The sequence below is a fragment of the Pipistrellus hanaki genome, assembly GCF_964339955.1.
Source record: "Pipistrellus hanaki genome assembly, chromosome: 8".
NCBI classification, from domain to species: Eukaryota; Metazoa; Chordata; class Mammalia; order Chiroptera; family Vespertilionidae; genus Pipistrellus; species Pipistrellus hanaki.
Window position 1 is genome coordinate 73692152 of NC_140510.1, and position 24868 is coordinate 73717019.

Consider the following 24868-nt stretch of genomic DNA (forward strand, 5'->3'; position numbering starts at 1 on the left):
GTTCACTCCAGCAAGAATCTCCAGAGAGGTAATGAATGAAAGGCACATTTTCTCCAACTTGAAGACCACTGAATAGCACAGTACTAGAGATGGAAATAATTAGCCAGGCTAATCAAGGTTCTAATTCATGACATTCCCCTCCCAGTTTTAAATCCTGGAAAGAGTCTGGTGTTGGATGTAAACACAGTTGAGACTGGAGGCGAGGTAGCCGGAGTACAACCTTCCACAGAATAGTCAGGAGCAAAGGAGAGCTTCACGACTCCTCTTCCTCCTTTTCCAGGAACTCCGACAACGTCCCATTGTCAATAGGAATGAATAAATATTCTACTCCATCAGTTCCCTAAAAGATATAAGAAGAACCGATGTTAGTCATTTGTAAGATTAATTTGAATCCTATCGTAGGTTAAAAAATGGATTTAATATTTTATATAAATTTAGAAGTATAAAAGTTAAGAGAAAAGGTCACAGATATATATATATATTTTTTTAATATATTTAAATTCACTGAGTTCTTAGGCCACTTTAGAGTGGGAAAGAAGTCTAGCAAGTGAGTGGATTATTTACTTTCTTCATCCTCTTTTATGGAATCTTGTACTATTGATTTTTCTGTTAATTTCCATTTTACCTGGATCCAGTCCATTGGTTTTAAACTACATTTAGTATCTCCCATTATTAAATAACCTCATTCTATTCCATCTATCCCCCTGCATCTGCACCTTTTCAGAGAGCTGTCTAAATGGTAGTCTCCATTTCCTCACTTCTCCCTCAACCCAGTCCAACGGAGCTACTGCCACTATTACGTCACCAAAAGAGCTTTTGTTTAGATCGGTGACTTTCAACCCTTTTCATCTCAGGGCACATATAAACTCCAATTCTGTGACACACCCAAAAACATTTTTTTTTTGCCAATCTGACAAAAATCGGTATAATTTTGATTCATTCATTGGATAGGTATTTGTGTTGGCTGTTGTCATTTTTTTTTTTTTTAGAGAGAAGGCCTTTTTCTCATTAACTGCCCACCCTTGGATAGTAAGGTGTCTTTCTATTTTTATTTTATTGATTTTTTACAGAGAGGAAGGGAAGAGGGGAAGAGAGAAATGTCGATGAGAGAGAAACATCAACCAGCTGCCTCTTGCACACCCCCTACCGGGGATGTGCCCGCAACCAATGTACATGCCCTTGACCGGAATCGAACCTGGGACCTTTCAGTCCGCCAACCAACTCTCTATCCACTGAGCCAAACCGGTTTCGGCGGCTGTTGTCATTTTTATTTACTTGACAATCTAAGGGAAAAGAGGTCAGTGCCCTAACTAAATAGTCAGGTATTACATGTTTTAAACCTTGTGGCATGCCGTTGAAAATTGCTTAGACCAAGGGATTCCATGTTCCTAAACGCAGTCATCTTTTAGTCCTCCACTGGCCACTCAGCAGCACCTCACTGTGCACTTCCACACTCTGAACAAGCATATTTGCAAACAATTAGCTCCAGGAGCGTTAAAAGGCCCATTCTGAAGACCATTCTTATTTTCTTAAAACATGCTTTTCTTAGTTTCTGTAACATCAAGTCCTGGCTTTCTTCCTGACTGGCTGTTTCTCTTCTTGTAGGCTCATCTTTTACTTTGCCATTAACTGTCACCCTTCTAGGCTTAGTTCCTGGCCCTCTAACCTTACTACCTTACCTCTCTACAGAGTTCAAATGGCTTCCTGCCTAAATAGATCCACCATGGACCCTCAGCTCCACAATCAGATCTCGGTCAGAGGCACCCTTGACCTTAAGTAAACAAGCAGTGCTATTCCTGGAATAGAAAGCTGTGACAGCCAAGTCTCACCTTCTTGGTTCTTATAAGTTTGTGGTCCCTAAATTCCGTTAACTGGGCCCGAAGTGTCAGATCACTATTGACAAGGAATGCCTCCCGACACTGCTGGTAAAAATCTTGAAAAGAAAGTCCTGGAGAGTTCAAAAGGAGATGTGAACATAAATCAGCATTTCACACAGAACCCCATATAGGATACCCATCCCAAAGAGCACAGAGATAAAGTGCTGTGGGCACATATTTCAAAGCAGTCATTAAGTGTTGACTTAAAAACAAGGTAAGTGCTTCTGGAAGAAGCAAAACTAGAGAATACTGTGGCTTATATTTTTTAAACAAAACAATTGGTTAAAAATAGGCAACTGTGACCAAGTGTGGCGTACTCTACAGGCAGTTTTAAATAGTGTGAATAAAGTTGACTATTAAAGAGGGAACTAACAAGTAAGTCATGAGAGCTGAACGATTATTAAAATGCTTAATACATTATTTTTACTCAAGAAAATCTAAGATGCCCAATGTATGAAATGTATGTAATTAGTAGACACACATGAACAGTTAGCACATGAAATTTGAAAAGCAAGCTGAGTTGGCCTTTTATAGGATTGTGAGGATATTTGCTATGTGGCGGACACCAAGATCACAGAGCAAACCATTTATTCACTGCACTGCTGTGAAAAACTGGATGCTATTAGATTCCAGAAAAAGGAATTTATGGGGTGAAACAAAAGTGATACAATTTAGTATCATAAAGATTGAATACCTAGGTAAGAAGGGTTATCCTGGTTATCCAGCTGATACTTTATTAGTAGTCTGAAAATTCCCCTAGGGAGAAAAACACACAGAAGTTCAAATCCAAAATTTAACATCAAAAGAAAACAGCTAGTAGTAAAACACATGAAGGGAATGTGGAATACTTGGCTTGTCTATGTTAGCTTCTGTTCCTTCTCCAAGAAACATTACATACTGTCCTCATTATTGATGTTTCTATCTCTGTCCCTTCCTCCCTGAACTCAATAAAAATAAAAACAATTAAAAAGACCTAAGTTCTAGCCATAGCTCTATCACTAACTATGTGAACAGATAAAAGAAACTAGCTTTTATTCTTACCTTGCATTAGGGGTAAGGCTTCGTGAGACATGAGTTAGGGAACTAAGTGGTAGTGATCCAGTCTGTTTAACGAGAAGAGAATTCTCATAGGAGGTTTCTTCAGTATAAGGAATATATGTAGTCGTTTCATACCAGAGCCAGTTATAAAGACTCTGCTTTACATGATCCCACACTAGAGCACAAAATCAAAGAAATACAAACAATTAATAATTATCCTTACATTGTCCTGTTACTAAATTCTACTCCAGGAAAAAATGAGTAAACATTAAATAAAAAAATGAATCCTATAAACTTGTTTTTGCCATTTCCCCATCCAAATCTAATTTTATGATCAATCAACATTTGAACCTTCATTGGTACATTAAATACAAGTTAAAATACATTAGTGCTACCAAGGCATTTTAAAAAGTTTGAATAACATTCTGTTCAATAAGATGATCACAGTCTCAAAATTACACTGCATAAAATAAATGTAATACCTCAGAGAAGAAAAAGACCAAAATATCAGTTGGGTCTCCTCTCTTTCAAGGAGCTTTAGGTGTAAAACACTTACTTTAGAAGCTGAATTTTTATTTCCAATAATTATGTTCTAAATCAGATGGAGGACACCTAGATTCTTGGCTACCTGTGTCTTTAAAAATGCAACAAAAATAAAACTGTAGTAAAAAAATAAATATGCTGTAGCAACATTAAGAAAATTAATTTTGGCCCTGACCAGTTTGGCTCAGTGGATAGAGCGTTAGCCTGCAGACTGAAAAGTCCCAGATTCGATTTCAGTCAAGGGCATGTACTTTGGTTGCAGGCACATCTGCAGTAGGGAGTGTGCAGGACGCAGCTGATTGATATTTCTCTCTCATCAATGTTTCTACCTCTCTCCCTTCCTCTTTGTAAAAAAAAAACAATGAAATATATATTTTTTTAAAAAAATAAAATTTTGTAAGACTGATATTTCAAGAAAAAGTTACATTTAACTTACTGAGAGGAGCATTGAGGTGATCAATAGATGCTATAAGATATATGTTACGTAAAGATGACAACTGTGCAATAATTTGCTGGCTTTTGTCTCCTCTCAACATTTGGCTATCCAAATTGTGGATAAGAAGGAAAAGTTCTAAAGAAGAATCTAAAAAGAAAAATAATTCAATTATTATTTGCAATGAGTATTTGTGAAATCCCCATCACATACAATATGAATTAAAGAATATATTAAAGGACAAAATAACTATTGCTTAGGGATATACAATTTATTTGACACTATGTCAGTCATTCATAAAATAGGCAAGACATTATTAAACTCTTCTAAAAATAAAATTGAAAATCAATAGGGACTAGAGTAATTAGACTTAACTGGAATGGTTAGCACTTGAATCAGACCCTAAAGAAAGCCATTCTAGCCGAAACCGGTTTGGGTCAGTGGATAGAGCGTCGGCCTATGGACTGAAGGGTCCCAGGTTCGATTCCGGTCAAGGGCATGTACCTTGGTTGCGGGCACATCCTCAGTAAGGGGTGTGCAAGAGGCAGCTGATCGATGTTTCTCTCTCATCGATGTTTCTAACTCTCTCTCTCCCTTCCTCTCTGTACAAAATCAATAAAATATATTTTAAAAAAAGAAGAAAAAAAAAGCCATTCTAATTAAGGTATAGGTAATCAGGCAAGATGCATATTAGATTGGGGTGAATCTGTGCATATTGAATGGTAAGGTGGGAGTGGAGGGGAAACACACACACAAGAAGACGAGAGAGAGTTCTTGTGAAGCATTAAGATTTAATATAGAAATGCACTATCATCACAACATCCAAAGGAGACAATAAAAGAGAGGGGGAGGCTTAGGATATTATTACTCAAGAAATCAGGAAAAGTGAGAGAAGTAAAATATCATAGGTCAATGAAGGAAGAATTTGGAGGATGACACTGTGAACACCATCAAATACTGCAGATCAAGATAAAGGATGAGCCCAGGCCAATGTTTAGTAAGAAGAAAATGACAGGTGACCTTCAAGTATACAGTTTAAGTAACACAGAAGAAATTAAGAAGGAAAGAGATAAAGAGCAGAGGCAGATGTGTATTCAAAAACTCTAAATCATATTGAAATAGGAAAGTAAAATAGCATGGAAGGATAGTAGAATCAGGTTAATTAGGTTAATTTTCTCCTAGGATTTCTGGAAGAAGTCCTATACATATTTTTAAAAGTTATTTGTAAGTCTCTCAGGAGTTGATAAGAAATGGGCATTTGGCAGTATGATGGAAGCTGAGCCCTTCAGAGAGATGAATACATTTTTTTGCCCTGGGGATAAAGGGACAAGAGAGACAATATAATGACAAAAATCCTGAGATGACACATTTCCAAAGTCCAAGGTTCCTCGAATACAAGAAGCCACCAGTCAACAGTATTTAAATTATATATAAACAAACATAAATTACACATAAATAACATATGCTATATTTACAATTGTAATTACATATAATTATATAACAAATATATATCACATACAACGTATTACATATACAATACATATATGTTCTAGAAACAACTTGGGCAGCTATTTTAATGAGCGTAAAAACGATACCAAAATTACCCATCAAATCAGTTAAGCATAACAAACTACTCCTTTTAATTCTTAAGCAAGAATTGACTGACAATTGTTAGAGCCTAAATAATTTTATTTCTAATTTTCTGAAATGCTCACATAAACAAAGTTCACACCAAAAGAATAAAATAAAATTTAAAAAAATTAAAAAAAAGAATAAAATAGGTTTTTTTCCCATTCCATATTTTTTAAAAAATATATTTTATTGATTTTGTACAGAGAAGGAGGGAGAGAGAGAGCTAGAAACATCGATGAGAGTCATCGATCAGCTGCCTCTTGCACACCCCCTACTGGGGATATGCCCACAACCAAGGTACATGCCCTTGACCGGAATCGAATCTGGGTCCTTTCAGTCCCCAAGCCGACGCTCTAACCACTGAGCCAAACCGGTTTCGGCCCATTCCATATTTTAGTATATGAAATTACTGAAATGCAATATTTATTCAGAATAAATAATTTTTTATAAAAATATTAAATATAAAAGTATCTCACAAAGTGTACCAATCAACTGGAGGCACTTTACAATCACAAATGAAATCTGAAAATTATTCTGAAATAAGAGGCTTTGGCTATACAGAATCAAGGTAGTAGGAGTAATTTTTTCCTGTTGGAAATCAGTGAAGTTCATAGAAAAAGAAAACACAACTATTTCAGAGTGATCTAAATCAGCAGTGAGAAAAGTAAAAATAATCCTCATTTTTGTATGAATACATGAATAATACAAGTATATGCTTATCTTCACCCTAAAACTAGAGCATCTACTTCATGTTACCTTCTTTAAATTTGTTTATTATCCAGTCTAGTTGATCCAGTATGTTTCGGAAAGTACCCGTATGATCGAGGACTTCTTCTGTTATAGAATTCAGGATCTGTATCATAGAAGTGCAAGAGGTACATCAATTATAACTTATTCTGCATATAAGATAAATACAATTAACAAATCAATCCTTTTTTATAAATTAAAAATGAATATAGATTTCCCTCCAAGTATTAAAAAAATTACTTTTTAAAAAAATTCTACCTGGCCCTGGCCATGTTTCTCACTGGTTAGAGCATTGGCCCTCAAAGGTTTGATTCCTGGTCAAGGGCGTGTACCTCGATTGCAGGTTCCATCCCTGGCCTTGGTGGGGGAGACAACCAATCGATGTGTCTCTCTCAAATCAATGTTTCTCTCTCTACTTTCTATCTCCTTCCCCCTTTCCTTCTACTCTCTCTGAAAATCAGGTGAGGATTAGCAAAACAAAAAAGTTTCCCATACTTAAGTATTCCTATCTTCGTGTGTGTATGTGTGTGTGTTTGTGTGTGTTTATTTATTTAAATTTTTTTTTGCATAAGTTATAGCTAAAAGAAAGAAAACAGGGAATAACAAAGATGTAAAGATAATATAAGAGGAGTGCAACAACCCCTCCCCCCCCAAAATACCCCCAACAATATGAAAAACATTAGAAAACTACTGATTTATTAAAGGAAACAGAACAGAATCATTGACATTTTTAGAAAGGAATACTACATTAGTTAATATCCAGCACCCAAAAGGTTTATATTAATTTTCAAATGATAAAGAAATATGAGCAGCCGAAATCGGTTTGGCTCAGTCTGCGGACTGAAAGGTCCCAGGTTCGATTCCGATCAAGGGCATGTACCTTGGTTGTGGGCAGGCACATCCCCAGTTGGGGGTGTGCAAGAAGCAGCTGATTGATGTTTCTCTCTCATTGATGTTTCTAACTCTCTATCCCTCTCTCTTTCTCTCTCTGTGAAAAATCAATAAAATATATTTTTTATATAAAAAAAGAAAGAAATATGAGCATTTGGAGTAAAAATTATCTATAAATTATTATAAAACTACAAAGTATTATATATATATTTTTAAATATACTTTATTGATTTTTTACAGAGAGGAAGAGAGAGGGATAGAGTTAGAAACGTCGATGAGAGAGAGTCATCGATCAGCTGCCTCTTGCACCCCCCCCACTGGGGATGTGCTCGCAACCAAGGTACATGCCCTTTGACTGGAATTGAACCCGGGACCTTTCAGTCCGCAGGCCGACGCTCTATCCACTGAGCCACATCGGTTTCGGCAAAGTATTACTTATATTTTTATTAGAGTACCAAAGTGACATAAAAGTCTAATAAAATTGAGGTCCCACATAATCCTGTTCTTCAGAGAAGTATTATTAGTATTTGGTACAGTACACAAAGCTAACTTTTCTCTAAGATTTAATACCTTATCAGTTTCAAAGTAGGAGACTCAAAGTTAAACCTTCTGAGTCTCAGATTATCATCTTAATTAAGCAGTATGCAATCTTACTAGTAGGAAGTCTAAAAACAAAAAAACTGAATACACCAGAATGAGAAGTAGCAACCTCATTAACATGGGGGTATAGACTGGCAGGAGATATGATGATGTTGTACCTTTTAACATTTTTTTTTGAAACTTACAGATTTCACACTGATTCCAGGAAAGAAACCATTGATGACAATATGAATGGAATCTTGCAGCATGGTGGCTCGAAACCTTTCTAGTAAATCTCTCTTAGAACCCAAACCATAAAGCACAATGTTGAACCCCAGGCTGTTAGGAAAGATAGCATTCATGAAATTAAAGTTCAGTACCTCTTAATGCCAACTTTGTAATCAATCAGTTTCCTTATTTAAAGCTTATAAAAGAATACAAGAACTGGGATGACTAAATAACTATAATGATTCCCAAAGTGTACACGGTAAAAGCACAATTTTATTATTTGTACACCAAATGTAGAGTCCCAATTTTAATAGCTTTCTCTCCAGCTCATACTACTTTCAACCTGAAGATGCTGAGAAGTAAAGGACAACATGGGAGATGCAGGCACTAAAACATTTCACAGGCTGAAGCAGACTTTTAATTGATAGACTAAACTGGAAAGGTAAGCAGGGGCTAGGTCACAAAGGTCTTGGTAAGTCAACTAATTAGATTTTATTCTCAGGACTATGAGCATTTACTGGGAACTAGTCGGTTGGTAACTGAAAGGTTTTAAACAGGAAAGTAACATGATCTTTTTAGAAAGATCACACTGGCTAATGGGAGGAATAGAAGAGGAGGGACATACTAGAAGAAAGAATAAGGAGGTGTGGAGAACTGCTTTATAAATTTTTAATGACAGATCATAAAGAGTTACTGAGAAGAGCTGAGGGCCTACCAGGGAAGATAATCATTCTCTTCTTACTAGCATAACCCTTTGACCTGTTACTGGCAAATTAAATTAAATTTAGAAAAGATAAACTTCTCGAAAACTAGAATTTCTGAGAAGAGCCATACAATAATGAAAATTCCACATTTGCATCATAAAATTGAAAAAAACACCTATTTATTCAAATTTTTATATATTACTAAAAATATATGTCAAGTTTGTTGCAAAAAGAAAATCACCTAAATTATTTTGATTACACAGACAATAAATATACATTATTCTCTATTTTATAAGGTTTTGCAATGATGATAGTACTTACTGTAACTGCAACATCCATTTATGAAACAATTGTTCATATTGTTGATTTAGTTGTTTAAGTTCAGCAGAAAAGGAAGGAGAAACCTTGCTCAATAAGTTACGCAAAGTTTGCTAAAAAAAAACAAAAAAGGAAGAGGGAAGAAAATCACTTTCAAACCACATACATGAAATTAATCCAAACTAAAAATATTTTCTACAGATAGAGGTTAGGAGACATTAATTTGGTAATGAGTGCATGAACTGAGTATACATAGTATTTCGGATATGATTTAAATAATTGTTTATAATGTTCTTTTTGGTAATAATATGTGATAGCAGTAAATAATTTGCTAAGTTTTCCCCCCAGAACCACTTACATGATTATAAGCAGGTGTTAATACCATCTCTTCCTTGGAACAATTTGGCAATGCCTTCCCCTGATCTCCGAGTCACCTCCCGCCACTGAAGGCTCCCTCACTGTGAGAGGGAGCAGGCCGGGCTGAGGGACCCTCCTGTGCATGAATTTTCATCCACCAGGCCTCTAGTCTATATATATAAAAGCCTAAACGACTGTCCAACCATTTGACCATTTGCTATGATGTGCACTGACCACCAGGAGGCAGATGCTCAATGAATAGGCATGGAAACATGGAACAGACTGATGAATCTCAAGAGAGAAGGGGGAGATGGGAGGGTGGGAAGAGATTAACCAAAGATTTTATATACATACTAGTGGCCTGCGGGTATCGAGCTGAAACCATGCACCGGGACTCCAACATTCCCCAAGGGATCCCAGATTGTTAGAGGGTGCGCCAGGCCTCAAGTTTAGTATATAATAAAATATGTAAGAGTTACATCGCATTAATTTGTGTTTCATTTGATCTGGAAAATAATTCTGCTTATCTACATTTAACTCTTCAAATCAGCTTACAACAGGAAAAATTTAGAAGTAACATTCTCTGTAACATACCTGATCCAGTTTAGCTTTCTTTAGTTTCTGCAGTGTTCTATCAGAGGTTAAAACTTTTGAACTGCTGTGAGCTTCAAAATATTCTTCTACTAAGTCACTCTGAAAACACAAAGTCATTTCTTAGTTTTAGATATTTGTTTTATATCAGAACCAGACTGTAATAAGTAGTGTAAAATAGGATATGTGAAATTCTTTATTTGGCATTCAGTATATTCTATTCAAAGCAACAACATAGATTTTGGACCAAGCAAATTTAACTGCAGTGATAACACTGAGTAACTTTTAGGACCATAAAAGTTAAAGCCATGATTAGACTGAAGTAGTCTATTCCCCCAAATTTATTCTTAAGTCCCAACATATAATTTCCACTTAAACTTTAAAAAGGAGGGTTTACATATCAGAACTTTTGTCTTGCCTCACACAGTCTGAGCAAATCCTTTAATATCACTGCAGTTGAAGCACTGTGAAAATGAGGAAGATGTCAACAGCAAGGTAAAAAGACTTGCCTATTATTATTACAGTTAAGTGGAATAGTACTTGTTCTACTGATTTAGGGCAGGGCTAATCTCTATGGTGGATATGGGATAAGAGGCCATCAAGCAGTAGACTTCCTGATTGCTCTGAATCTTTAAACAAAATACCAGGTTAATTAGCCTTTGCTCATGCCATGTCTATGGTTTTCTTCCCAACAGCTCAGCCTGGATCCATAGCCACATTACTTATTACTTATATTTATAAAATGTTACAAAAAATAAAACTATATAAGGTATACATTGAGAAATCTTGCCCCCAATTATCAAATCTATATTTTTAATTAAAAGCCCATTTTTATACAACTGACTTGAGATGTCACTTTCAGCATACATTACAATATCTATAAAAATACGGCCAGGCCCGGAGCAGCGGCTGCCAGGCTGGGAGTGGCCAGGCCTGGAGCAGTGGCTGCCAGGCTGGGAGCGGCCAGGCCCGGAGCAGCCGGGTCGGGTGCGGCCAGGCTCGGAGCAGCAGCAGCCAAGTCCAGAGCAACCAGGTCGGGAGCGGCAGTGACCAGACCCGGAGCAACTGGTTGTGGAACAAACCAGAGCAACAGAGGCCAGGCCCGGAGCAGCCAGGCCCGGAACAGCTCGCTCCTCGTCTGCCCCTGCCCCACGGCTGCCTCTCAGACATGGCTGGAAACTTTTGTGGGAACTTGAGGGTCTGCTGAAACAAGTGATGAAGGCTTAGATCTGGATGTGTTGAGTTAGTATCGCGCTGGGGTGTTGATCTGTGAGTGCCTTGGGTGGGGCCTGGATGAGGCTGGTTGACCTATTTGGAAATGTCTTTTGTGTGAAATGTATCATTGGGCATGTGGAGGTATTATTGATATGAGAAAATGCTAAGTAACAGATTTACTATCTGAAAAGGGATTTACTATCGGGGAAAGGGAGGGAGGAAGAGACTGAACATAAACTGTGCACCTATGGATGAGGACAATGGGGGATGGGGAGGGGGCGGAGGGTGGGGTGGGAACCTGGTGGAGGGGGGAAGAAATGAGGAACCTTTGTAATAATATGAACAATAAAGATTGATTTAAAAAAATAAAATAAAATAAAATAAAATAAAATAAAATAAAGTGTAATATGCTAATTAGACCAGACATCCTCCTGGACAACCTTCTGGACAAAGGTGGAGCTGCGAGGTAAGCCTGGCTCCCGGGTGCCAGAGGGAAGCCGGTGCCAGCAGCCAAGGGAAGGAAGGCCTGCTCTTGCACGAATTTTGTGCATCGGGCCTCTAGTTATTAGAGAAACAGAAAGTCCAGAAATAGCTAAAAATACATGGGAATTTATGTGAAAGATTGACAAAATATAGAGAATTGAAGAAAAAGTATGATTTCCCCATTTGGATCTCTTCTCTTAAGGTAGCATATCTTTGCAAAATTACACAATTTTTCTTGAAGGTTTAAGTCTCTCTCTTCACTTACTGTTTTATCTCTTTTCATTTTCTTAGAAGGTGTTGCTTTGTAAACAGGAGCTGAAACTACTCTATTCTGAGCTTGAGGCTTCGGGCTCAATATGACTTTATTAGTGTCCTCTTCAAATTCTTGTGCAACCTCTTCATCGTCCTCTGAGTTGGAAGCAGAATATTCACTTTCGCTGTCAGAATGAGACCTTGGGGCTGTTGGGGGGAAAGCAATTGGGAAAATTTGACAGTTTGACAAGAGATATTGTGGGGTAACAGGAAAAATGTGGGCTTTGAAGAGAATCTGACTTCTGGTTTTATTTGCTAGTGATTTCACCAGAACTAGTTATATTAAGTTTTTAGAGCATCAGTTTCCTCAATTATCAAGTGAGACTAATAGTGCCTAATTTAATGGAACATTGTGAAGATTGCAGTGAAATATATGTAAAGCAACTAACAATGCCTGACACATAGAATCTGAGGCAGAAACTGTCAGTCATACCTACTACCATTCTCTTTTTTCTTTATAAAAACTCAGTAGGGAAAATAAAATACAGCCCTAGACGGTTTGGCTCAGTATAGAGCATTGGCCTGTGAACTGAAGGGTCCCTGGTTTGATTCTGGTCAAGGGCCCATACTAGGTTACAGGCTTTATCCCCACTAGGGGGCAAGCAGTAGGCTGCTGATCAATGATTTTCTCTTATCATTGATGTTTCTATCTCTCCCTCTCCCTTCCTCTAAGAAATCAATAAAAATAAACATTAAAAAAAAAGAAATACATACCTATTAATCTTTTCCTTAGAACACGAGTTGTTGTTGACATAAATTCACTTTTATCATTGTTCTGTTTAAAAATTAAAAATAATATAGTTTAAATAGTCAAATAATAATGATGACATGGGAATTAATGATGGATCTGAATTAAAGAGGCTAGAAAAGAAAAATATTTTGTTTTCACTAGACTAATTGGAACTAAAGGAACCTAGTTCCTAGAACCAGAAGACAATGACAAATGATTTTTGTTGGGAGAGCGGTTGGGGGGGAGGGAGAGACAAACACACAACACAACACAAATGATACAACAAATTCCAGATTCCTAGAGTGATTCTATCAGTTGTATTCTAGATATCTGTAAAGTAAGTATGTACTTTTTTATTATTATATAAAGAAAAAACATAAGTATATCAGCTTTTTGAAATATTTTTCACCCATCAGTTTAGAAGAATTTTCTTTGTTAAAAGTTAGCCCTAACCCAGTGGTCAGTAAACTGCGGCTCATGAGCCACACACGGTTCTTTGGCCCCTTGTGTTTTTAGCAAAGGCCAGCTTAGGAGTACCTAATTAAGTTAATAACAATGTACCTACTATATAGTCTAAGTTTTAAAAATTTGGCTCTCAAAAGAAATTTCAATCGTTGTACTATTGATATTTCGCTCTGTTGACTAATGAATTTGCCAACCACTGCCCTAACAGATTTGGCTCAGTGGATAGAGCATCAGCCTGCAGACTCATGGGTCCCAGGTTCGATTCCGGTCAAGGGCATGTACCTTGGCAGTGGGCACATACCCAGTAGGTAGTATGCAGGAGGCAGCTGATGAATGTTTCTTTCTCATCAATGTTCCTAACTCTCTATCCCATTTCCTTCCTCTCTGTAAAAAAAAAATCAATAAAATATATATATTTTTAAAAAGATATGTATGTCCATTGATGATGACTAAACAAGGAAATAGGCATTATTACAGATAGCAATGGGACTTTTATTATTTTTTATAGTATTTTTTAAATTTTTTATTTTATTTTTTAATATATTTTTTATTATTGATAGTATTACAGATGTCTCCCATTTTCTCTCCTTTACCCTTTTTCCTTTTTTTTTTTTTTAAATACCCTCCCCTTTATCTTTCTGTGTGTGTGTGCATGTGTGTGTGTGTGTGTGTGTGTGTGTGTTTGTTGATGTTCTTAATCCTCACTGGAGGATAGTTTTCCATTGATTTTTAGACCAAGTGGAAGGAAGGGGAGAGACACAGAGAGAATAACATCAATGTGAGAGGGACACACTGATTAGTTGCTTCCTGCATGCATCTGAACCAGGGCCAGGGCCAGGGCCAGAGATCGATCCTGCAACCAAGGTACATGCCCTAGGATCCTGAACCTAGGATCCTTCAGTTTTTAGGCCAAAGCTCTATCCACTGAGCCAAACCGGCTAACCCCCCCACCCACCCTTTATCTTTTAATATGTGGAAATTTACTGGTGTTAAAGTACCACATTTTGTGAAGAGGAGAAAAACAGAAATTTATATTTTTTGTTTCTGTATTTTTAAGTGTTTAAACATTTTACAAAGTAAAAAGTTTGTTTTTCTTTTACTCACAAAATATACTTTTATCATTATATTTCTAGCACATTAAAATGCCCACAATTGTTTACATGTTAATTTTTAACTATACTGATAAAAAGATAAAGTACCTTTGTTTTGGGGTAATATGAAACTACTAGAGTCCCAGTGCACGAAATTTGTGCCTCAGCCCGGCCTGCACCCGCTCCAATCTGGGACCCCTCGGGGGATGTTCAACTGCCGTTTTAGGCCCCATTGCTCAGGAATGGGCCTAAACCAGCAGTCGGACATCCCTCTCACAATCCGGGACTGCTGGCTCCTAACCACTTGACTGTCTACCAGCTTGATAGCCGCCTAACTGCTCCCCTTGGAAATACCAAAGATAATTCTAACACAAAGGCATGCAGTAGGGCCCAAAAGACCTGCCTTCATTTCCCAACTTTCCTCCTTCTTATCTAGGTGAACTTAGACAAATCACTTCACCTCTCTGAACCCCAGTTTCTTCATTTATAAATTAGGTATTTAATTGGTAAATACCACTCAATTATAAAGCACTATACAGATCAAGAGATGAAATCTCTATTTTTCAACTTGTTTTACTTAGTAACACTAAGATTTTTGCCAGTTTTTTAGTCAATTACTTACCTTCAACTGAACTTCATCTGAAGGTGAATGCCCTAAAGAATGAAACAAAAAGCCATTACTTACTATAAATACTTCACTTTTCATCACAGACTAGTTTCGTTAAAAACAAAGTTGCAGTTTCTACCCAGAAGCCATCACATATTACTGTATTCTCAATTAACTGCATCTCCACTAGAGGCTGAATTATTATTATTACTTACATTATTATTCTAACTAGCGACAGCTGTGTCCTGCACTTCTGTAGCATTCATATAATAAGAAAAAATGGAGTCCTTTTCATTGTTCATTATTTTAAAAGGGCACAGTGCAACCTAGCTCGAATGGGTCACTCAAAAACAACTGCTGATCAATTCTCCACAAATTATAAGTGTTATTTCAAATAATATGTCCCAAAGCAAATCTTCTATGAACAGTTGGCTACCGAAAGCAGATGACAACAGAATTTTTTTTTTTTAACAACAGGATTTTATGACTGTTTCTAGTTGGCCCTATCAATCTACACAACTTCAACCAGCATGGATCTTTATTGATAGCTAAACATGGGTATATTAAGGCACACAGCTTGTTAAGTGAATTTTCAGAATAGAAAATAAAATATGTAAATATGTACTCATGACAAGGAAAAAAGTAACATACGATAACTTGAAGTAATAACTATGAAAACCCTCTTCAAATAACTGAGGTAAAATCTTACCTTTGCTACACTGAGGAATGTCTGTCATAATTTCAGCATCATTCTTCAAACTGTATGACACATTTTTTCTTGGTGTTTTTGCTAATTCTGAAGCTATTGTATAAACAGAAGAAAGATATAAAATATCTTTTAACAGACAATATCAGAAGAGAGGAAATAGCTTTATTTCACTTATATAAAAATCTTAAAAAAAGAAAAAAAAGAAAAAAAGAAACCTGCCTGCTACTATTACCTTTCGCTTTAAAAAAAAAAAAGTGGGGGCTTGTGGAGGAGGACAACTTGAGTTTGTGCAAATTAAAGCCACTTTACTGACTCAAACTCTTTCTAACCAATTTCATACAGTCTTGAAACTGACCCAAGATACTCATGAGAGTCCTCACAAATGCACTGGTTTCTTTTTCTTAACGTCCTTGGTTCTCTGTATCATTCATTAGAGAATTTCATCTTTTTTGAAATTATTATTTTATTTGGGTTCAATAATATTATCCTGGTCCCCTGACTACTCTTTTTCACTGTCCTCATCCTCCCCAACAGTCTACCTATACGTTTGCCTAAGGTTCAGACGATGACCTTCTCATTCACCTGAACAATAAGCCATCCTTTATAATAAAGAGCTAATATGCAAATGATCGTCACGCCCTCACCTAGTCAGGCAGTGTAACAGCTCAGACACTCAAGACTGGGAAGAAAGGAATGGGGACCAGCCAGGCTGCAGCCCAGTAGAGACACAAGCCACCTGCCCATGTCCGGGGTGCCTACGGCTCCAGCCCAGGCAAAGCCATCTGCCCATGTTCCCCTACAGCTGTGGCCGGCCCAGGCAAAGCTGGCCCAGATCCTGGGTGCCTGCAGCCAGCCAGAGGGAGGGAAGCCCAGGTCCCAGGTACCTCTGACCGGCTGGATGAAGGAATCTAGATTACAGGTGTGAGGTGAGGCAGAGGCAGTTAGAGGCCATCAGACCAGCAGGGGAGCAGTTAGGAGAGAAGAGGCATGCAGGCAGAGGTAGTTAGGGGTGATCAGGTAGGTAGAGGGGTTAGGGGCAAACAGGTAGGCAGGCAGCTGAGCAGTCAGGAGTCAGCGGTCCTGGATTTCGAGAGGCCGTCAGACATCTCCTGAGGGGTCCCAGATTGGAGAGGGTGCAGGCTGGACTGAGAGACCTCCCTGTGCACAAATTTCATGCACCAGGCCTCTAGTTTTGCATAAAAACTGCTGATCAACAGGATATGGAAAAAAACTTCACAATAAAAAGCCATATATAAAGTAACTTAGCTGACTGAGATCATTTTGGTTTTACATTGAAACAAAATTTTTCTATGTGCTTTTAAATAATTAAACTACAAAAGGATCAAGGGAGGAAAAGGAAGCGTTCAAAAGGAAAAAGAATAAGAGTCATCTATGTATGGTTATTTACTCTAACAATAAAAAATTAGAAAAGGTGAATAGTGATTACAAAAATCAACATACCTAATTTAGCCATCTTTTCAGGGTGTTTCCTATTCTGAAAAGAATAAACTTTATTCCCACCAACAGTAGCAGAGCCATTTTTCAAAGATTCTGAAAGAAAACAGGTGTGTTTAGAAAAAATTGAATTTAATTAACAGGAAAAAAAAGATAAAATTTTAACTAACAACTTAAATTTGTACCTGTCACTTTCTTACATAAAGGTTTAACAATATACATAAAATATTTTAAAATAAAAAAAGACAACAGTATCTGATACTGTTTATATAAATTTTATTTTTTTAATTTTACTCTTTTAATATATATTTTTATTGATTTCAGAGAGGAAGGGAGAGGGACAGAGAAATAGAAACATCAATGATGAAAGAATCATTGGCCCTAACCGGTTTGGCTCAGTGGATAGAGCATTGGCCTATGGAATAAAGGGTCTCAGGTTTGATTCTGGTCAAGGGCAAGTACCTTGGTTGCGGGCACATCCCCAGTGGGGGGGGTGCAAGAGGCAGCTGATTAATGTTTCTTTCTCATCAATGTTCTAACTCTCTCTCTCTCTCCCCTTTCATCTCTGTAAAAAAATCAATGAAATACATTTAAAAAAAAAAAAAAAGAAAGAAAGAAAGAAAAGAGAATCATTGGTCGACAGCCAAACCTGCAATTTGGGCATGTGCCCTGCCTGATTGGGAATTCAACACTGACTTCCTAGTTCATAGGTCAACACTCAACCATTAAGCCATATCAGCCAGGCGTCATTGATTTTTAAAGTGGAAGGAAGGGAGGGAGGAAGAGAGGGAGAGAAACATGGATGTGAGAGAGACATAATTGGCTGCCTTCTGCACACACCCTGCAAACCAAGTATGTGCCCTTAACTAGGAATCAAACCCACAATCCTTCAATCCCTAGTTGGGGCATGTGTGGGAGGCAACTGATTGACGTTTCTCTTTCTCTCTAACCTATTCCCCTCTCTAAAATTCAATTAAAAAAAAAAAAACTGTAGAGAAAAAAAACCTATAGTAGAAACTCAGTACTTCCCACCTTTTCATCTACAGAGAAAAAAACCTGAAGTAATGCATTTCTAATGAGAAATATATTAATATAGCATCCACTATGAAAAGAGTTCTGGAGATGGATGGTGGTGATTGTAGCACATCATTTTGAATGTATTTAATACAACTGAAATGTACTCTTCTTAAAAATGGTACAGATGAGCCAAAACCGGTTTGGCCCAGTGGTAGAGTGTCGGTCTGCGGACTGAAAAGTCCCAGGTTCGATTCCGGTCAGGGGCATGTATATTGGTTGCAGGCACATCCCCAGTAGGGGGTGTGCAAGAGGCAGCTGGTCGATGTTTCTCTCTCATCGACGTTTCTAGCTCTCTCTCCCTTCGTCTCTGTAAAAAATCAATAAAACATTTTTTTTTAAATGGTACAGATGATAAATTTCATGTTATGTGTATTTATAGTAAAAGAAAAATTTTTAGAAAAAATAATATGGCACACCATTGCCTAACCTGCCAAACTACTTTATTGTATCCTACAAAGCAATTTTGGCTATTTATAAATATACATTCCCCATCTCTCCCCAAGTACCTTGAACATCTCGTCCTAAAACTTCCACATAGTTCTTATCTTTTAAGACTTCAATGCCATCTTCCTTCAAATCATATTCCGGCTTCTTTATTATTTTTTTTGTGTTGACCAAAAGTTGAGGTCGTTCCTTTTTAAATTTAGCTCCTATAAGAACACCCAAATAATTAGAACATGACAGGTATAAATTCTTTCTAAACATTACATTTAAATAAGTAAAATAATTATACTACTTATATTGTCATTACTAAAAGGATGAGAAAAAATTCAGTATTTTTCTCTTTAAAGATGATCAAGGTAATAGTGAAGTGATTTGTCCTTTATGAAATTACTTCAAATTATTGTAGTTTATAATCTGACCACTCTTCCACTTATATAACTAAGTTTAAAAATATAAAACCTTGAAAATGTATTATCACCACTATTGATTATTTTATTCTAGAGGCCTGGTATATGAAAATTCATGCACTGGAGGGGGGTGGTCCCTCAGCCCAGCCTGGCCCTGGGCAGCTGCCACCTGAGGCTTGCCTGTGCCTCAGGCCGGCCCTGGGAGGCTGAGGGACTCCGGAGGGAGGCACGCAGCAAGGCCAGGCTGCAGGGCTGAGGGGACTGGGTGGTGCCATCTTGTGGCTGTGGGTGCAGCCATCTTCGAGGGCATGACAGTCAATTAGCATATTTCCTCCTTATTGGCTGTGGGTGTCGCCACCTTTGAGGGCAGGGCAGTCAATTAGCATATTCCCTTCTTATTGTCTGTGGGCGTTGTCATCTTTGAGGGCAGCAGTCAATTAGCATATTCCCTCTTTATTAGACAGGATTAGATACAACTTAATTTTTAATTTTCAATAAAGTTTGAAAGGAATAAACTAAAAAGTAAAGTAGTTTTTTACAATCTTACTAGATTAAATACTTTGCTATATTTTAAAAATAGAGGGCTATATTTTAAAAAGTGAAATAATTTATAACCATTACTTATTACCTCCTTCTCTATCAAGAATGTGATTAAGAACATCATCATCTCCCACAAACCGAACCTCCAGCACTTTGTCTTCATTTAACTCCAATTTATTCATCATTGCCAATCTAAACAAAAGCAATAAAGCACTCAAAAGAGATGAAAAATTCTTAACAGCCAAAGAAATTAAACACTAACATTATGAGTACATGTATATTATAACACTTTGAAAAGTCTTTAAGTATGAAAAATATAACATGCATTATTGCATTAATATTATGTTTTTGATAATAGGTAATTAAATGCCTTATCTGAAAAATGAAAGAGGAAGTGGCACCTGGGATTTGAAAACACTAAATCCAATTAACTAAAATGTAGTAGCAAGAAAACAATTCTGCCTACAAAAAAAGATCTAATCAACATACAGAATAACATTACCAGAAAGGGAATGGTTACCACATGAGTTTAGAAAATGTGCAGCCTAAGAATATGGATTGGTGGACTTTAATCTCTGCTCTCTAGGAATTAACACAGTCCATTGAGAAGTCTGTATATTTCACTGGTGAGCCAAGCCTGGATCAAATAATCCTCAAGACCTCCCTTGAACGACACCTTGCCATAATAGCAGTCACAGCTGTGTATCACTGCAGATTGCCCAGGACCAATCCAGAGAGGGTCGGACCTGCATTACCACCATTTGTCCACCATCACGAACTGAAATATCATTGCTGACATATACACATAAGGAACTGTTTGACATTGAAATTGGGTCTCAAAAGAAGCGTTGGCCCAGAAAGAAACTCACTACAGACTAATTCATATGCCTTTCAGCATAACCATTATTGCTTGTCTCATTTTGGATTCTTATATTTCCAGTAGAACATGATCTCACTCATCTGGGGGAAATGGTGAACAACATAGATGAACAAGAACAGACCCAGAGATAAGGAGCCATGGGTCAGACTGTTGGACCTCAAAGGGAGGGTGGGGATAAAAGGGAGAGATCAATCAAAGAACTTATGTGCATACACATGAACCTAACCAGTGGTCAAGGACAATAGGGAGGTGGGGGCATGAGTAGGGAAGGGTGAGGGTTTGGAATGGTGGGTTGAGGACAAATATGTGATACCTTAATCAATAAAGAAATTTTTTAAAAAAAGAAGACGTCCCTTTATTATTACTGCATGCTTTCCAAACAACTTTACAAATATAAATATGGCTTCCTAGATATATTGGTAACTAAATAGTAAACATAAAACTTTCTAATATTTTATAGTCAGTTCTTCATTGAGCAAACATGAATTTGGCAGACAAAAGATCAATAAACTCTAGCTACTCTGACAAACTAGCTTCATAACTTATAAGACCAATAGCCTGATATTAATTAATGATTCCAATTAACTGCAAGCTAATCATTTTACCCCAAAAATGACTGTTTCCCCTCTCTTACAAATACTACTTTTACCTTTTCTCCTGACAAGAGGAACTACTGACTGTGCCCCTCATGAGTCAGTTATTTGCATGGAGACAGACAACTTACTAAATGTTGTAACTAGCACTCAAAAGACTTGCCTTAATTTTCATTTACCTTTAAAGGTACTACACATTCTGCAGGTGGAAAATTCAGGTGCAGTCACCTGTAATTGAAACAAGAACTCAGCCAGCGGCAGCTAAGAGGAAAACAAAAGCAACCAAAGGCGGCGATGGGTTTTAACAAACAAGGTGAATAGATAAATGCAGTTCTTACAAAGTCAACGTTATTATGATAGCAGAGTACAGGGTAAAATGACCATTACCATTTTGGCCAGGAAACCTTAGTAACTGAGACCTGGATGGGGGTGGATACAGGGAAGAGGCCAATTTTGAGCACATACTGTGCTAGACACGGTTCTGAATATTCTCCATGTATTCTCATTTAACCCTCACAACAATTCAATTAGGTTTATGCTTTGTGTATAAAGACAATACTTCATCTATAATTTAGTGAACACTGCCAGTAGACACATCCTTTTGGACCATCTTTCTACTTGCGATATTGCTTATAATGAGAACACAGGTGTACAGAGAGAAGTTTAAGGCATCTACATGACATCTGTATGAAATAAACTTACGATTTCTTTATTATCTGCATAAAGTATTTTTGAGGGGCTATTTGCCAGGCACTGTTTTAGGCACTTTTATGTATACTAGACTAGGTCATTAAATCCACTGAGATTAAAAAGAAAAAAATGTATATAATTAGCCCTCTTATTTAGAGATAAGTAAACTGAGTTAAATAAATGTTAAGCACCAGTTTTAATATCAGAGACACCTGAGTTCTGATCTTAACTCCACACTGACTAGTAGTTAACCGTGTGGCTTTGGACCAAGTTGGGATTATTAAATGAAATCGTGTGCTTGGTGTATGAAAATGCTAATTAAATGTTCCCTTGTATGTGAATGTTTACTCTAAACTTCCATTTGACCATGCAGATCTCTTGGACTTTTCTACATCTCCTCTAGCAGCTGATGGAAAAGTGCTGAATCAGCGAGGACTGGGCCGCCCCACGGAGCTGCGGGGCCTCCCGGCGGAGCTGCGGGGCCCCGCTCTCCCTTCAGACCGCAGCGGGGAAGGCCCTGATGGTTCTATTAGGATCTCAGCTGTGAAACCACACGGGAATCATCCACATCCTTCTCCTGCAGAAGCTCTACCGAAGGAGCCGGGCTCTTCCGCACTGCACGGCCCGCGCTGACCGGCCAGCTCCGTTCCGTGCCTCCAGGCGGGGACACACCAAGGGGTCGCTCCAGGCGGGGGTGGCTCTGGGACCAAACCTCTTCCCCCCGCCCCCGGCCTCCCGGTCCCCGCTCCTCCGCCGGGACGCCACTGGGGTCACGACCGATACAACTACGTTCAGTCAGTTCTCCCTTTACAGCCTCGGGCACGAGGGTAACCGGCGGCCCTTGCACAGCAGGCCGATCACCGCTGGACGAACGGACGGACGGACGAACGGTCTCCCAGATGGAGCCTGTCGCCCCAACAAGAGTTTACGGGCTGAGCCTCGCGCTGCCGACCAATTGGCTGCGCTCCGCCAGCGGGGGTCCTGGGGGCGCGGGCTGGGACGGCCTGGGACACGGGGGGAGACGCAGCCACCCCGGCGCGGGTGCCAAGGGGAAGCCCGGGACCCGCGCCGCGGGTGCGCCGCCTCAGGACTCACCTCAGCAGCGGGGAGCGGAGCGGGAGGAAGGCGGGCTGCGCGGCGCCCACGACGCACCGCTGTCTCCGCCGGCGCGGCTCGGCCGCCTCGCGCCCGCCGGACGCTACCCCGCCGCCGCGGCGCGACAGGGAAGGCGGCTTCGGCGCGAGGGGAAGGCAGGAGTCTGGCGCGAGAAGCCGCCGGTGGGTCGCAGGTTCCAGGACCAAACACCCCCCAGACGCCGGCGGGGGAGGGAGCGCCTCTGGGGCACACCGAATCTCCCGCCCTGCTCCGGGGGCGGGGCTACGGGGAACCAATGGGAAGCAGGGCCTGCCAAGAGCGACGGCTGTGCTGGCCAGTCCGGCGCCGACCTGAGGGCCCCGCCCACCTGGAAACCTGAGGGAAACTAATGGGAAAGCGCTGTGTTGAGGCCTTTCCTCCCTTCTTCCGTTTCCGGTGAGAGAGAGGGGGCGTGGGTTAGATCCCTGGAAGTTCGCGGAGGTGTAGCGGGTTAGCAAGGTTTCTCTGTTCAGAGAGAATCTTAAAAGTGTTCATGGGCTTCTCTAGATAGGGTGTTGTTTTTTTAAGGAAAAATATAGTAAGAATGAAGTCCCGTTTTCTAAAAATTAATGTTTTTGTTTCTCTTGTGTGGTTTTTTGTGTGTGCTTTTTTGGTGTTAATCCTCACCCGAGGGTAGTTTTTTTTTCACCATTGATTTTCAGAAAGTGGGAGGGAGGGAAGGAGAGGAGAGAAATGCATGGATCTGTTGCCCCATACACACCCCAACCCCTACAGAATGGAACCTGCAATCCTTATGTGCACTGGTTGACGCTCCAACCAAGCAATGGCCAGGGTTATTCACTATCTATATTAATAATCTATACTAATAAAAGGGTAATATGGTAATTAGAGTGGACATCTTCCAGATGTCCTACCAGACAAAGCCGCAGCGCCTGCAAGAGCCGAAGCTCAGGCAACAGTCTGTGGCTGGGAAGGGCTGAGCTCAGGCTGGCAGTGGTAGCAGCAGCTGGGTAATGGGGGCTGTTCCCTTCTCTGATCGCCAGGTCATCTCCCGCAGAGGGAGGCCAGATTGGGGACTGAGGCAGAGGCAGTTAGGGGCGATCAGGCTGGCAGAGGGACAAGTTAGGGGCAATCAGGTGGGTAGGGAGGCAAGTTAGGGTTGATCAACTGGCAGTGGGGCAAGGAAGGGGTGATCAGGCTGGCAGGCAGAGGGGTTAGGAGCAATCAGGCAGACAGGCAAGCAGTTAGGAGCCAGCGGTCCTGGAATGTTAAAGAGATGTTCAACCGCCAGTTTAGGCTGGATCCCTGTGGACAGTGGGACATCCCTGGGGGTCCCAGATTGAAGAGGGTGCAGGCCAGGCTGAGGAACCACCCCCTCTGTGCACAAATTTCGTACACCGGGCCTCTAGTCTATATAAATAAAAGCCTAAATGACCTTTCAGCTGTTCAACTGGTAGCTATGACCTGCACTGACCACCAGGGGGCAGACGTTCAATGCATAGGCATGGAAACATGGAACAGACTGATGAATCTCAGAGGGAAAGGGGGATGGGGAGGATAGGAAGAGATTAAAGATCTTTTAAGTATACCAGAGGCCCCGTGCACAGATTCATGCACTGATAGGATCCCTCAGCTTGGCCTGTGGTGATTGGAAAACTGGGGGATCCCAGATTTCAAGAGGGTGCAGGCCAGGCTGAGGACCCCACCGGTACATGAATCCACCAGGCCTCCAATGTTATTATATTTTAAATGTTTTCTTTTGTACTTTATATTTCCTGAGATTTTCAAGCAAGTATAATAGCTACACTAATCAAAGAGGAAAGTGCTAATTGACCGTACCTTGGCTATGCCCACAACCAGAGTATGAAATTAACCCAACAAAGATGGCGGTTAATTTGCATACACGGAGGGAGGAGTGAAGACTGAAGACAGCATAGAAGGAAGAGGGAGGGAAAGTGGAAAGCAAGTCGAGGCACACAGTGGCGGCGCGAGGCTGCAGGGGCAGCGGTTGCGGAGGGCAGAGGCGGCAGCCGCAGTGGCTCCGCTGCCGCGGGAGAGATTGGGGGGCGGGAGAGATGGCAGTAGCAGGAGGGGGCTTGCCAGAAGTCTTGCAGGAATATTCCTGCAACGAGTCCCT

At 39.6% G+C, this 24868-nt stretch overlaps 1 protein-coding gene across 4 annotated transcripts; it reads right to left on the bottom strand.

Moving 5' to 3' along the window:
- Positions 1-84: 84 nt before the first annotated feature.
- ORC2 (origin recognition complex subunit 2) lies at positions 85-22994 on the bottom strand. Of its 4 annotated transcripts, XM_084893207.1 has the most exons (18): positions 22732-22994; positions 21126-21174; positions 19562-19665; positions 18589-18732; positions 17012-17101; positions 15551-15643; positions 14857-14888; positions 12663-12723; positions 11902-12095; positions 9942-10040; positions 8994-9103; positions 7947-8079; positions 6280-6376; positions 3895-4041; positions 2919-3090; positions 2572-2633; positions 1830-1948; positions 85-340 (listed from the first exon to the last, which is right to left on the bottom strand). In XM_084893207.1, the coding sequence occupies exons 3-18, from the start codon at positions 19656-19658 to the stop codon at positions 254-256; spliced, it is 1737 nt and encodes a 578-aa protein (XP_084749333.1). In that variant the 5' UTR covers positions 19659-19665; positions 21126-21174; positions 22732-22994; the 3' UTR covers positions 85-253. The 4 variants fall into 4 exon arrangements, with proteins under 4 accessions (XP_084749333.1, XP_084749334.1, XP_084749336.1 ...); XM_084893208.1 differs by lacking the exon at positions 21126-21174; XM_084893210.1 differs by lacking the exons at positions 19562-19665; positions 21126-21174 and having other exon boundaries at positions 22732-22993.
- Between the last annotated feature and the right edge of the window lie 1874 nt (positions 22995-24868).

Excerpts from the sequence above, each read along its gene's own strand:
- ORC2 (XM_084893208.1), bottom strand. The coding sequence starts at position 19,658 with ATGATGAATAAATTGGAGTTAAATGAAGACAAAGTGCTGGAGGTTCGG. Across the intron at positions 18,733-19,561 it reads CATTCTTGATAGAGAAGGAG|GAGCTAAATTTAAAAAGGAA; the intron begins GTAATAAGTAAT and ends GTGTTCTTATAG. Across the intron at positions 15,644-17,011 it reads TGAAAAGATGGCTAAATTAG|CTTCAGAATTAGCAAAAACA; the intron begins GTATGTTGATTT and ends TTTATACAATAG.